This window comes from Trachymyrmex cornetzi, unplaced genomic scaffold, assembly GCF_001594075.2.
Source record: "Trachymyrmex cornetzi isolate Tcor2-1 unplaced genomic scaffold, Tcor1.1 scaffold200, whole genome shotgun sequence".
NCBI lineage: Eukaryota > Metazoa > Arthropoda > Insecta > Hymenoptera > Formicidae > Trachymyrmex > Trachymyrmex cornetzi.
The window spans coordinates 544,445-558,399 of NW_017296637.1; the positions used below are offsets into that span (position 1 = coordinate 544,445).

Below are 13,955 nucleotides of genomic sequence, written 5' to 3' on the forward strand. Positions count from 1 at the left end.
ATTAGCTTATGTAAGGGTAGAAAATTTTTACTTATTGTTAGTATAATATTTAAGTAGTTTAATTCAATTATGAAATAAACCGTAAATTCTTTATTGTTATTTTTATAAATACTAATCTTCAATTTTTTAAACTTATATCTTAAATCTTACATTTTAAAAGTATATTTATAAATTTGATACAGAAACAGCTTTAAAAAAAATTGCTTATTTGACAAAATTAATTAATTAATTTTTATTTTTTCGTTGGAGAATACATGTATTATATAATATGTTTGATTTACATTTTAAATAAAATAAGCAATTTTTTTCTCAATATAGAATTTTAATAAAACTGATATTAGTTTGAGAGAGAGAGAGAGAGAGAGAGAGAGAGAGAAGAGTGCTTTGTAAATGTTATTAGTTATGTAATAATAGCTATTTTATAATTTGTAGAGGAATCTCATATAAGATATTACAATTTTTACTCATATATTTTGCAAACAGGTATGTAAGTATCAAAATAGAATAGTATTAATACAAGAATATCTCTTAAATTTATTTTTTATAATAAAAATTTTTTGTAAAATATCCATAGCTAGTAATTTTTTACCATTTAACATGATTAATTAAACTATTCTGGACAAATGAAATTTTGCTATTCCGCTCGTGTTACATCGTCGACTAATCGCCACGCTTTCCAGCCAACGTCAGACAATCATCCAAGAGCGGCGCCATCCTTTGTCTAAATTCTCGCGCTCTCCCACTTCACTTCATATGTTATTTTTACAATTTTTTGTAGCCTGTTTACTTGTATTTTTGATCGAATTTTTCCGCGTAAGTAAAACCATCAAGTTTGCCGCGATCTCTTCCCCAAGGAAACCGACGGGAAGCTCAAAACCGAAAGATGTGATAGATCATCGCGCGGTCAGACAAAAAATCTCCATCGTCAAGACCCGTCGGAGTCGATGACAGCTTCCTGGTTAGGCTTATCATCGTTTAAGTATCCTCATTCATTTTGATAACTGGTAACGATTCTGTCCGTGCCATCGGACTGTCATCACGACACGAAGAACGAATGTGAGAGTCACTGCGTCAGCAGTGAATGTGAATTTTTGGGGTGGAGACCGAAGACATCAAGTGGAAGACTTAGAATAATTATAGAACGTCAAAGTATGTGTATTAACTGTATTATTAATATATATAATATAAGTTATATAATTCTCTATTTGATTATATATAATTAAAAATGTTCCAGAGAGAGAGAGTATTTGTACATATATACATATTTATTACTATCTGTCTAATTTAAAGTACATTAGAGATAAAATATACTATGATATTTTTACCCTTACACTTGTCTAAGACATTTCCTTTCATGGACATTTCAAATTATTTGAAAAAAATTTTTTTTTATAAAAATATTGAAGCTTTGTTATTTTCTAAATTGTAAATACATAATTAAAATTCTAAATTTACTTTTATAAATTAAGATTAAAAATAGATGTAAATAACAAATTCTCAATTTGTTATCATTTTATTTTGTCATTTTATTAATTAGCTTAATTTATGAACTTATTACAGATATTTAAAAGTATAAGAGTTTATAAATTTATAAATTTCTTCATATAATTATTTTAAGAAAAATCTGTAATCAAAATTAGGCGAAAAAATTTGAGACACACTGTATATACTCAACTAAATTGTACGTGTTATATCAGAAACGTTCAGCAACAGATAAGCACATTTACTATACTACATGCGGGACTTAAACGCGAATCACATGTCCTTCCGGTTCAATAAGCGCTTCCTCGAAATGTCTCTTCATATAAACCACCTCCGCACATTTAAACAAACGATATATCTATAGGACATCGTTATGTGTTTGAACTCAGAATGTCATATTTTCCGTCTTGCGGAAATGTATAGTTTGCCTTGACATCATAGCGAAACATCTCAAATATATTTCTTCAACAGCACTTGACTTCCTTCACATTATTTCATTGATTTTTCTGATGCATCAGACATCGTTGACTCTTCTACTGTGCAGCTTGTATTAAATGTGTAACATTACACGTCAACATGTCAACGTACACGCTTCTCCATCTTCTGCTAATTCTGTGCTCTTCTGCTCCAGAACTGTAACATGAAACTGTTCAGTACTGTTTATTCTAGACACCGACAAGAAATTGTTCCCTTATTCTTTGTTTGTGTGAGACTCGTGTTTCATATTCGACAAGAACTGAATCCTTACTCTTGTATCTATTTAAGCCGCTACAATCGCCGACGTAACTGTATTAAATTATTGATTTATATTGATTTACGTATTACTAGCATAATGTTTCATTTCTCTTTCTCTCTCCCTCTGGAATAAGTATGTGCCTGTCAATACTTACATTAGTGTCAATGCCTACATTATTTTATATTTGCTTTTTCCAGTGATATTAACCCTAATTAGTTTCTCTTGCTTCCTTGTACTCTAATAGTTTAACTGAATCTGTCAAATGTTAAAATAAAACAATGATTTTTTAAAGGTAATTTAAAAACAATTTAACTTCGCAATTCATTATCTTTGTGATTCTAGATTCTACCGCCATCATTTACGAATAAGCATTTACGGCAATTCTATGTTTCGGATAGTCGACCCACCCCCCAATTTCAGACACAGCACCAGCGAGTGGATCTATAAGGTCAGTCCTGACAATAAAAACATGCGGTCAATGCGAAATTTACCCCGGAGGTCTCTGCCAAATGGGTCACACCGGTGGAAAGAAAGGCGAGCGAAGGTTACGACGACGACGGAGATGTCGCGGTGCCATAAAAGTCGAAACGCTGCCTAACAGAGTGAACGTGTTCGAGACGTAGTGGCTCTAAGCGAATTACCTGAGATCCACACGTGGATCTCAAGGTGCAGCCTTGAAAAGCTACGATGGCCGGGAGATCGATCGTCCGGCCGCACGATGGTTTCTCGTGCGATCTTGAAACCAGTATCAGCAAGAAGTCGCACAAATCACCTGTCGACTTCTAAGTATCGCGATGTTATTTTATTAGTGATTTGTCTTTAGACAATTTTCATTATATTATAGAAGATATTATTAATAAGTAATTATAAAAAAAACTTACATAAATTTAAATCAAAATATAAGTGTTAACTATAGTATATACGTTAGCCATTCCATAGAAATTAATAATATATTCAATCGTTCGTAAATTTTGTTGTTGTTTTTAAAGTAATATATTATTCATAAGTATAAAATTTTTTAGAGGTTTCAAGCAACGTGAACAGATCTCATGATTGCTACTATTTAATAGATTTATTTATTATTTTTCTATAATCTACAGAAAAGCTGTTTTCACAGAATCAACATTCTTATTTAACATGGTTATTATATTATATAATTAAACCTTGTAGATTTATCCTAAGGAAAAATTAATTAGCCAGATGCAACTTCAATGCTTTTGAGATCTTCCTTTAATTAATTTTCTGAATATCATATAATGTTTCTCATACTTTGATAAAGCATGAGAATGTTATTAATAGCACAATATATTATTTTACAATAATTAATTCTGTTAATGTATCGTATAATAAGCTATATTGTGTATGTGTGTTTTCTACTGTTAAAAATATAAAAACATACTTACCCTTAGATGTTATTTCTCTGGTCGAGGGAACCAATCCCGGATCCAAAAGCCAGTCCATGGTTTGCCTGGTTCGCGGCGGCTGTTCTATTGTGGCGTTGTCGACGTCGCATTACCAAAACGATTTTGGCTATTTCACCTTTGAGATTGTTAAAGAGACGTGTTACCGGTCTAGCTATCAATCAGAAGTCGATTCTGAAACAACAAAAGAGACACAGCCTTGCCCAGCTACACAAGCATAAAACTGTTGGCATACGGCGAGCGAAGCGACTGTGCACCGGCGACGGTCCGCATATGTCCAGCAATATGTCCATGATACCACAGATCCACTACAAAGTCACCAGAAGTGGTAGAATCTACGGGAAATACCCGAACAAGACCGCCATCCTAAATGGCAGCATTCAAGAAAGTCATTGATATCGCGCTAAAATTATCGAACACTCAGCTATTGTTTTTGTTTCTGTATAAATCTTGTAATTATCATTGTCGTTGTATTGTCAACATAATTTCACTTTGAAAAAGAAACAATTTTTCGAATATATGATATACTTACAATCTTTTTCTTGATATAAATTCCTTTTATGAAAAGTGTTCTCTTTTTTAATTTGTTTAATACAAGAGAGTTTATAATTATACATTATGACATTTATAACACAATTTTTCGCGCTTTTTATAATTGAATAATTTTGGCAGAATTTTTTTGCATATATTCCATAAAATTTGCAAGCAATGTCAAAATATCTTTAATTTGACTATTTGCTGTTTTTGTTATTGCATATAATATAACGCAGAAATTGGAACGTAAATATGTGTTTTGCACAAAATCAAATAATTGCAGTTTTATTCCAATTAATATTCATGAAGTATTTTTCTCGTTTGACGACATTTCCATAAAAAAGTTTATTTTATCTGTTTTTGTGTCCTTGGCATAATTTAGAAACAAAGTTGAAGACCTTGGAAAGAGGTCATCATGCCACTTAGCGTTTTGGATTTCTGGCTGCGTTCATCTCTTTATCGACCAAGCACAAATCAATAAAAGTTGACTGCGTTTTAAGACGCCTAGTGCGTTTATACAGAATGCCCTAGCTTTTTCAGATTCTTTCTTTCATGAATGTTTTAATCAGCCTAGGAACATTTTTTGCTTAACATGTCAAGAAAGTAATAGTGTGAAATTTCTAGCTTTAATTAAAATTTTATCAATTTTAAACAAATTAATACTCTTGCACCGACATTTACTTATTTTATCTTTATTTTTAGAAAAAGAAATATTGCGTGTCTAGTATAAAAATATAATTTAGACATTAACCAAAAAGTATAAACGAAATTTAACATTTACTTAAAAACACTTCTCTTTATATTTACACTGTTACTTAATTTAAATCTAAATTATTTTTAAAAAGAAAAAGTGGCTTTCGTCTAATGAATGATGAACGTCTAGAAACGTCTTTCCTTAAGCTGTCGCGCGAGCGGTGTATCGCAGAAAAGCACTCGTTGGCACAGCCTAAGTAACAATGTAATGCTGCAGAACTTTCGTATCAGAGATGTGCCAATTTAAGCGGCACAATGCCCGCGGTTTCAGAATGAGCAAACGTATGGAACGTGTGCATCGTCGAGCAGAATGGTAGGTAACTATGCCAAATTTAATCATTCAGTAGCTAGGCTACCGACCTTCCCCTATCGGCAGTATATTTTGCGCAACACGATGGAATATGATTATATTTTTATTCTTAAGATGATAAAAAAATATTGTCGTAAGATGAACTTTGATTAGCAACACACTTCAATATATTATTTAATGCTGATTCATTTTACTTTTAATGTTATAATGTGCGCATACTTCTGATAGTATCTGATATTATTTCCTTGCGTATTCTTATCGACTTGATGGATCTTACACAAGTAATTCAAAATGCATAAGGAAGAGACATTATAATAATATGTCATTCAATGTTAAACATAATATCTCAACAACCAAAGTTCGTGCTTACGAATAGATTTTTTGTCATCTTGAAACATATAATCATTCCATCGTATTGCGCAAAATATTTTTCTGCAAAATAATTATTTTGAAAAATGTTAACTTTAATATTATACAAAAAACATATTTCATATGTATTTATATAATTATATAAAAATGGTGAGAAATGGCTCCGATGGTTCCCTTGTTAATATCTTGATAATACACATAAAAAAGAATATTATTATGTTTTCGAGACTCTTGTTATTATTGACAATATTATATTATCAGTAATGAGTCAATCAATAACAGAAATACATATGAATAGCAGACTATTTTTACTTCATCAAAAGTAATTTATATTCTTTGCAAATTAACAATTCAAATTGTATATCAAAAAGAAAGAAATAAATTAAAATTCCGCGAAAATGATATTAACATGCGGAGTTAATTCCAGCTTTCTTATTTTTAAATAACTATTACGACATCAAATAAAATTCTAATGAAATGTCTGAAAACCTAATCTGAATTTCTATTTGATATAATTAACAGTGTACGTAGTCATTTCATGAGAACGGCCAGCGATTTTCTAGCTTTAATCAAACGAGTACGAATAAATTACGAGGAGACTTCATCAACATGTTTAATGATAGACAGAAGGGACCAACTGGTCTTGAATAAACAAATATTCAAATAAGATTATCAACACTTTGTTTATTTAAAAAGAAAATTATACTTTTATAATAAATTTTAAAGATTTTATTAAAAATAATCTTATTAAATAATTGCAGAAATTATTTAAAATATTTTATTACTTATTATTGTAGTAATTTTGCAAATTAATATAGATTTAGAAATATATGTTTCTTTGCTTAGAGTGCTTAGACTGATCAATTCAATTAAATTTTTTAATTATAACTGTACAGTAATAGTTATAATATATGTATACTAAAAAACAAAAAATATAGGTCACTGTGTCGAGACAGTGGCCTATACTTTTTGCGGATAAATGTATATAGTTACAGCATTTTACAAATTTCTACTATTAAATACTTATATATATATAAGACACAATTCAATATAATATCAGAAATTAATAAAAAAGTTAATTATATATTTTTTGTGATTATGGAATAAAATAAAGTAAATTATGTTAGCGTTCTAAATACTAATTCCAACAAATATTATTTAAACAAGTACAGATAGAGGATTTAACTAACTATATAGTGAGTCTCACCGATCGTCTAAGTGTACCAACTGTACCTTATCGATTCCCTGTCTATTTCTATATTATTCTACTTGAAAAGACATGGAAATTACTTGGATTTTTTATTGACATTACACTACTTTGATCAGTTGGTACCATAAAACAAATTGTTTGATAATGACATATATTACGTAATTTGGATAATTTGTATGTGTTCAAGCTTTCAATTACAATTCTAATAATAACAATTAAGATTCTTAGGGCAATACATAGAAAGATATACTAATATAAGTCTGAGACATTTTCTATTAGAATTTAATTTCAGAAATCTGATAAGTTTCATAAATCTTTAAAATGCAGTAGAGCGGAACGTCAAGGTGGTGAACCGAGTCACGGAACCGAGAATCGATAAAAAAATCATTATGAGACATTTGGTCGAGAATAGAGAATATCAATCCAATGATCATCAACTTTTTCCGTTCAGCGCGTTTGACAACCCTGAAATCGTCGTGTTCTTGCAGCAGCGAGAGTGCGAGCGGATTCGCTGTGGCCTATGACGACTCACGACGGTGTTCGCGCGGGGCATTGCGACGGCAGGGTCGCAGCCTCGAATGCGCCACGAAAATGCCCGGGTGGGAAAGGGTGGATTGGGGGCGGCGCGCAAGCGTCGTCGTTGTCGTATCGACGCTTCGACGCCCGGGCCGAGGGAGAGAAACGGATTTCTCTATCAGTAGTGGTAGAAGTCCCGGTCGGGGTCGAGCGAGAGTGCGAATATAAGCGCGTGTTCATAGCAGTGTGCTCTCGCGAATGTCTCTCGAGTGCATCTCTCAACAGAGCGAGAAAAATATATAAGACCTTAAGACGCCGTCACATAGAAAAATAACGACGAAGACGACGACAGATGTAGAGGACGCATTATCAGCGTCTTGATTGTCGCTTTCGATTTGGCCGGGTTTGCAGAGAAAAGTGGCGCGAGAGGGTGGACGGGAGTATAGGAGACTGTGAGAGAGGCACCGGCAAGAGCTACTGGTGCACACAATCAGGATGCGACTGAGGAGGTACGTGTGGTGTCGGTCGAATGTGATCAATGGTAGCAATGAATAGCATAGATGCAGTAGACAGAATGCCCGACATCCGGGATACTGCTCTGGACCATGATGTTATCTTTGTTTTGCTCGATTATATTAGGATTTCGAGATATTATAATTTGTGAGTATTGCGTTGCTTCAGTCTATTATTTTTTATATAAATTCTCTAATCGCCATACGATAGCTTCCAATGGATGATTTGGAAACTGCAAATCGGAAAAGCAGGGAAATGGAGAATTTAAATTTGGTCTCTATCTTCCAACAATTGAATTCTTCGTGCTTCCAGTCAAGAGAAACCTTGCGCAATGATATACGCAGTTGGAATTACTTATTCTGTTAATGTTTCTTGAAGGTGATCATCTTGGGATGTGTAAAACGAAAACTTTTAAAATTTTTGATATTTTTTTAGTTTTCATTTGTGCTAACTCTCATATATCTTTCTCTGTTATTCCATGATTTCTATCTCTTGCCATATAAATATCATATTTCTGTTTTCACTAATAATTCTGATTTATCAGTATTAACTAGCATAAAATTTGATACAATAATACAATAATGTTACGGAACTGAATATAATAATTTTATATCAATTAAGAGGATTTTTAGTATTCAAAAATAGCAAAATAAAATAGAAGGTATTGAAAGTTACTTCATTAGTTCTTATTTTATTTTTTTATCATAATAATTTATTATAAAGTGGTGTACAAATTTGTGTTAATCTAAATGTAATAATATTTCTCAAAGAGAACAGACTAATTAAATAAAACAAACCTATAACACTTTGAGTTAGCTATTGTAAAATCAAAAAACTAAAACATTATGCAAAAATTTTTTTTACCCTCTTTTATTAGTTGTAGCAAATTGTTACAAAAAGCTACTAATAAATGTACAAACAAAAGACCATTAAAATTTTATATCGCAAACCAGGCACGCGGCTGATTGCCCTGAAAATCTACGATGTGCATTGACTCGCGCGTGCTGCTGTTCGTGGATCACCTCTTATCACGACACATGCGCATGGTTGAGCAAATATTCGGTTAACTAAACAAAAGGGAGTAGCTACTCGGACATGGCTTCGGTTGTTCATCACCGTGCATTCTGATATGAGAGCGTTCTCTCGCTCCGATGATAATTGAAGAGCCCCGCCGGGAAAAGCGTTGCTCCATGTTTTCTTTTTTGTCAGCCGCAATGAGACCATGCCGTTGATTGCCGTTGGATATGAGAATAGATAAAAATAGCGGCGGTTCGAACCCGCGAGGCCGTGTTCGACTCAACCCTTACATCCTTCATAATCTCTCGACTATGCATTGGAAATTTAATTAAATTAGAGAATTAAACTAAACATTAAATTAAAGGTTTGATTGAATTAAATTAACAGTAGCAGATATTCCAATCTTTAGGTCTGTTCGCGTTGCATGAAATTCCCAAATATTTCTGCACTTAAAAGGAGATAGATACATATTTTGCCTTAAAAAGAGATAAAGCGAAGATGTCGAGTGCCAAAAGTGCAAGCAACGCGAACAGAGCTTTTATTTATCAAAAAATAGCTCTAAACTTTTACTAGGTTATTGCTGGATAATTTGTAGAGTATTTTTCAGAATTTTTAGATTGACTGGTTTTTTTAAGTATAAAGATTTTGATCGCGAACAAAATGATAGAAAATAATGATTTTTATTTCTTTACTGTTTATTGGATCTTACATTATATTGCATCATTTTATATATAAAGTTTAAATCTCGAAAGAAAGTGAAACTGTTAAAATCTTTTCCAGCTTAGTGTAGTGAATATTTAATGTCATGATGTTCAATAAAAAATTAATGGATATAAAATTATACGACGATTAGTGTCTATGATAAAATATTGTAGATTATATCGAATAATAATGTGTAGATACAAAGATGAGATACAATTATTAACATAATAGAATCTAAATAATTTTGATAACATAAATCGAAATAATTTGCAGTTTTAAAATTAATAAGTTAAGTCATAATCTTTACAATTTCTGTTATTATGGGCCACATTGTGACTGTAATTTTTTTAAATTTTTGCAGTTAAAATAGGCATTTAATTTTTATACAGAATATAACATAGTTACATTTAAATAACATTAATAACAGTGTAGTAAATATTAATTTATATATAACAAAAATTAAGTTACCAACAAAAAAATTACCAGTTATAATTACTATCAGTTTAACATATAATTTTATTTTTTATTTATGTTACACGTTTAATTTAGTTGCACTAGAGGTTGAATAAGTAAGGTTCTTTTTGTCATCTTATAAAGATAATATTAATATTTCTTTATAAAAGAAAATGACGTCAAAACAATTTACTTCGCTTGACATTTCTCTCGCAATTTTCTGTCTTAAACAGCAAATATTACATATGTGAGTTTGTCTTCAATTATACCACACAAGAAATAATGTAGGTAGATATGTGCATAACAGTTTTGCCATAGATTCTGTGTCCTGAAATGACCGAGTGCCCTTTTAACTGCTTTGATCGTTTAATCAATCTGAAGTCGATTTTTCCGTAACAAAAAGGTTAAGAAAGGCCATCGTTTTATTACAAATTTTTTATTTTTATCATTATATTTAGAAGCTTGGTAAATAAACTTAAGATCAAAATTATGTTTAAACAAATTTTATCTAAAATTAACTATAAATTGTTTTGTAACTTTTTTTGGCTTTTCAAAAATTTTTTTATTAAAATACTTTTACTTTTAATTATAACTAAATTCAACGATATTGGTTTTTTCATTGTTAAGATATCGTCGTTAAGAAAATACATATTAACTAATGAAATGAGTAATTTTGTATGTTAAAATTTAAAAAGTTATTAGCGATATCATACAATAATTTAAAATCTAATATAAGTCCCTAACGTGTTGTGATTGACGTATTGATTAATGTGTTTTGGTCGACGTATTTCAGCTTCCGTTATTCTGTGCTATTAAATAAAAAGTGTTTGGATTTTATAAAAAATGTTTTGTGGTAATAGATTAAAAATAAAATTACTATTTTATTAATTTATTACATATAATACTCATAAGCTACTAATAAATTGTTTGATTTTACAACTTTTTAAGTTTTACTTTTCAGTATGAAAGTGATTTCTATTTATTAATGAAAATTTGTCCATCAAATACGTGTAAAATATAAGGATAAAAATATAATAAAAACTATATTTGTATTATAAATATTGAATTTGTTATTATTTTTAGTATTTACAATAATTATTTTTAATATTATTAAAAATTATTCTTAGTATTCACACAGTCACTAACAAATAATAATTAATATTTAAAATAAGAAGGAATTAATAAACTTGAATTTTATATCGTCAAAAACAAGAAAAAGATGTAACAATTCAAAAAACATAAGCTATCCTTTTTTTTAAAATGTAATTAAAATTATAATTTTTATATAAGAAAAAAGATTCTAGATTACTACTTTTTTTCTAATTTTTCTATATAGTTATTTTAACAAGAGTATTATTTTTGCAAACGTATCATAAAACTATTGCTCCTTTGCACAATATTTTACATTATTGCTTATATATATATATATGTGTATAATCTCACATCTATATCTATATCTACAAGCTTGTATAAATTATAATTATAGTAAAATGCTTCAATAAAAACTTGAAAAGATATTGCAAAAGGTCCTAAAATTCTAAAAGCATTTTATTGTATATAATAATTTATATCAAATGAAAAATACACATATTCAAATTTATTGCTTATTTTATTGTGTATGAATAGATACCAACCGTATTCTTAACATATTATACTGTTTTAAACTATTACCTGAACCATGCAACAAACAAAATTGCTTTCTCCGATGTGTTTTTGCGCGATCAATATCACCGCCAGTGAATGAAAACTGCTGATGACTATTTCGCGTTCTGACAATCTCGTAGGTCAATATTTGTATTGTACCTTTTTCATATTTGATAGAAAGGAAATAAAATGGTAAAATCAGTAGCGGAATCATGCATTATCGTAAATATCGACATTAGTAGCGACGAGAGACAAAGGAGACAGCTAGCGAGCGTCTTGATTTACTCAAATCGTAACATATTTGAGGCTTCATTAAGCTGCTTTTTGCGTAACAAAGGTCTCGATCGTTGCGTGTCGGCGCTTATGACGTTTTGCTTATAATTAAACAACCATTATAAACGATAATTGCAACATATATCGATCTTCAAGTTGATTACGTCGCTTTCACGTGGATAAACGCCCACGTCTTGGTTAGAGTTGAAGCTGGTTGTAGCTAGTTTTGAATTGTTGCTGGCTGCAAGTTTGTTGAAAGGCTAATCCAATGGAAAGCACGATGTACTGCCAGAGAAATGTTCAGTCGAAGATTCGAACTCGATGTTAAGTTTATTTCTGAGATTAACGAATCATATTTTCGATACTGTTCATCTTATAGAAACAATTAATTAACTAAAAAATAATTGATATTCTTATATATATTGACTGTGATAATTTTATACATTTTATAGACAACATAAATATTTAAAAAAATTAAAAAATTTTGTAATTATTTAATTTTGCCAAAGAAATTCTTATTATTGTTTGAACAAATTTTTGATTGGCAGATAATTCAAATAATTTTCAAATATTTGTGTGCGAGATACATAAATAAATGTTACAAATAAATTATATGTAAACATTATCGAAATATTGAATATTACCGTTATATAGTATAAAATATTTAGATATAAAACAAAAGAAAAAAATATCTTATATTTTATTTAAAAAAATTATATTTAATCTTTAACTTTATATAAGTTAAAACGTTTATTTTCCAAATTACATTATAAATAATACATTATTAATATCCTACAGACAAAGTTATAAAATTAATTACATATAGGTAGATATATATTTAACGCATATTAAAAAATACTTATAAAATAACTACGTAAAGCGCGATGTTCTTCCAAAGGAAAGTGTAGTATCAATTGTCTCAATTGTCTACATTTTATTATATACATGCAATTATATATTGCTTCTGCTTCATGTCATCAATGGTGTCACGTGACAATGTGTCATCCTGTCATACAATGTGAAAGTTCCATTTTAATTTAGGAAACATAACAGACAGTACAATGCTACATAATACACCCCTCCATTCAAGATCGACTCAGCTAAATTATGAATGGCGGTCGATACTAAGGGAAGGAAACTATCGTGCGGGTGTTTCAACAAGAGAAGAATTACGTGGCTTTCGCGGGAAAATAAAAAGGAAGAAAAGTCTTCGACGGTGGCGTGTGTTATCGACACGAACGATCCAGAAACTTGTTCAATACGCTCGTTCTGTACGTTATCCAACTGATCTATCCTTCGGAATGCAATTTTCCTATATGTAACTTCTCTCCTCCATGCCCGTTCTTCACCTCTAAAACCAAACTGAACTGACACACTGACCTCAAACTTGAAAATGAACGGCACGCGTGACAGCCTTAATTTAGAACTTTTCATTATTCATTATACAAACAGCATTTGTCTAAGGATAAGTTAATTTCTTTTTTGCATAATTAATAAATTATTTCTTTTACTTTTTTTAAGTGACAGAATTAAATATTTATTAATAATATTTATTCAAGTAACGAAACTCAATACCCATTAATAATATTACATAATATTTATATTCAAAATTAGATTATGTTAATCTATTATACACTTACAAAAATGTACTTGAGTGAATAGTTTGTTTTAAGAAAAGTATCTAGAATATAAAATTACTGGATATTATTTACTCTCTATCATCTATAATATATTAGTTTAAATATAACCATTAAAATTTTTTTTAAAACTTTAGTTATTAAAATAGTAATTTTATATTCTAGATACTTTTCTTAAAACAAACTATTCACTCAAGTACATTTTTGTAAGTGTATAATATAATTTTCATTATTTCCACGTTTTTAAAGGTTTACTACGTTTATATTGACTTCCTACAATTAATTAATATATCGCAACGTTGATGAAAAAATAACACATCTCAAAATTAACAATTTTTCAGTAAAACATTTTTTTAAATTTTAATTCGCAATGACGTTTTAATTA

General features: G+C 29.9%; 1 protein-coding gene across 3 annotated transcripts; it reads left to right on the forward strand.

Annotated features, from left to right (window-relative positions):
• Positions 1 to 704: 704 nt before the first annotated feature.
• Positions 705 to 4,083, forward strand: LOC108759678 (uncharacterized). Of its 3 annotated transcripts, none has more exons than XM_018505233.1 (3): positions 705 to 1,149; positions 2,561 to 2,666; positions 3,628 to 4,083. In XM_018505233.1, exons 2-3 carry the CDS (start codon positions 2,604 to 2,606, stop codon positions 4,033 to 4,035), a joined length of 471 nt encoding a protein of 156 aa, XP_018360735.1. In that variant the 5' UTR covers positions 705 to 1,149; positions 2,561 to 2,603; the 3' UTR covers positions 4,036 to 4,083. The 3 variants fall into 3 exon arrangements, with proteins under 3 accessions (XP_018360735.1, XP_018360734.1, XP_018360736.1); XM_018505232.1 differs by having other exon boundaries at positions 705 to 979; XM_018505234.1 differs by lacking the exon at positions 705 to 1,149 and adding an exon at positions 1,745 to 2,264.
• The last annotated feature ends 9,872 nt before the right edge of the window (positions 4,084 to 13,955 follow it).

Coding starts and splice junctions, on each gene's coding strand:
- LOC108759678 (XM_018505232.1), top strand. CDS start 945: ATGACAGCTTCCTGGTTAGGCTTATCATCGTTTAA. Junction 980..2,560: donor TTAGGCTTATCATCGTTTAA/GTATCCTCATTC, acceptor TTGTGATTCTAG/ATTCTACCGCCATCATTTAC. Junction 2,667..3,627: donor CCAGCGAGTGGATCTATAAG/GTCAGTCCTGAC, acceptor ACTTACCCTTAG/ATGTTATTTCTCTGGTCGAG.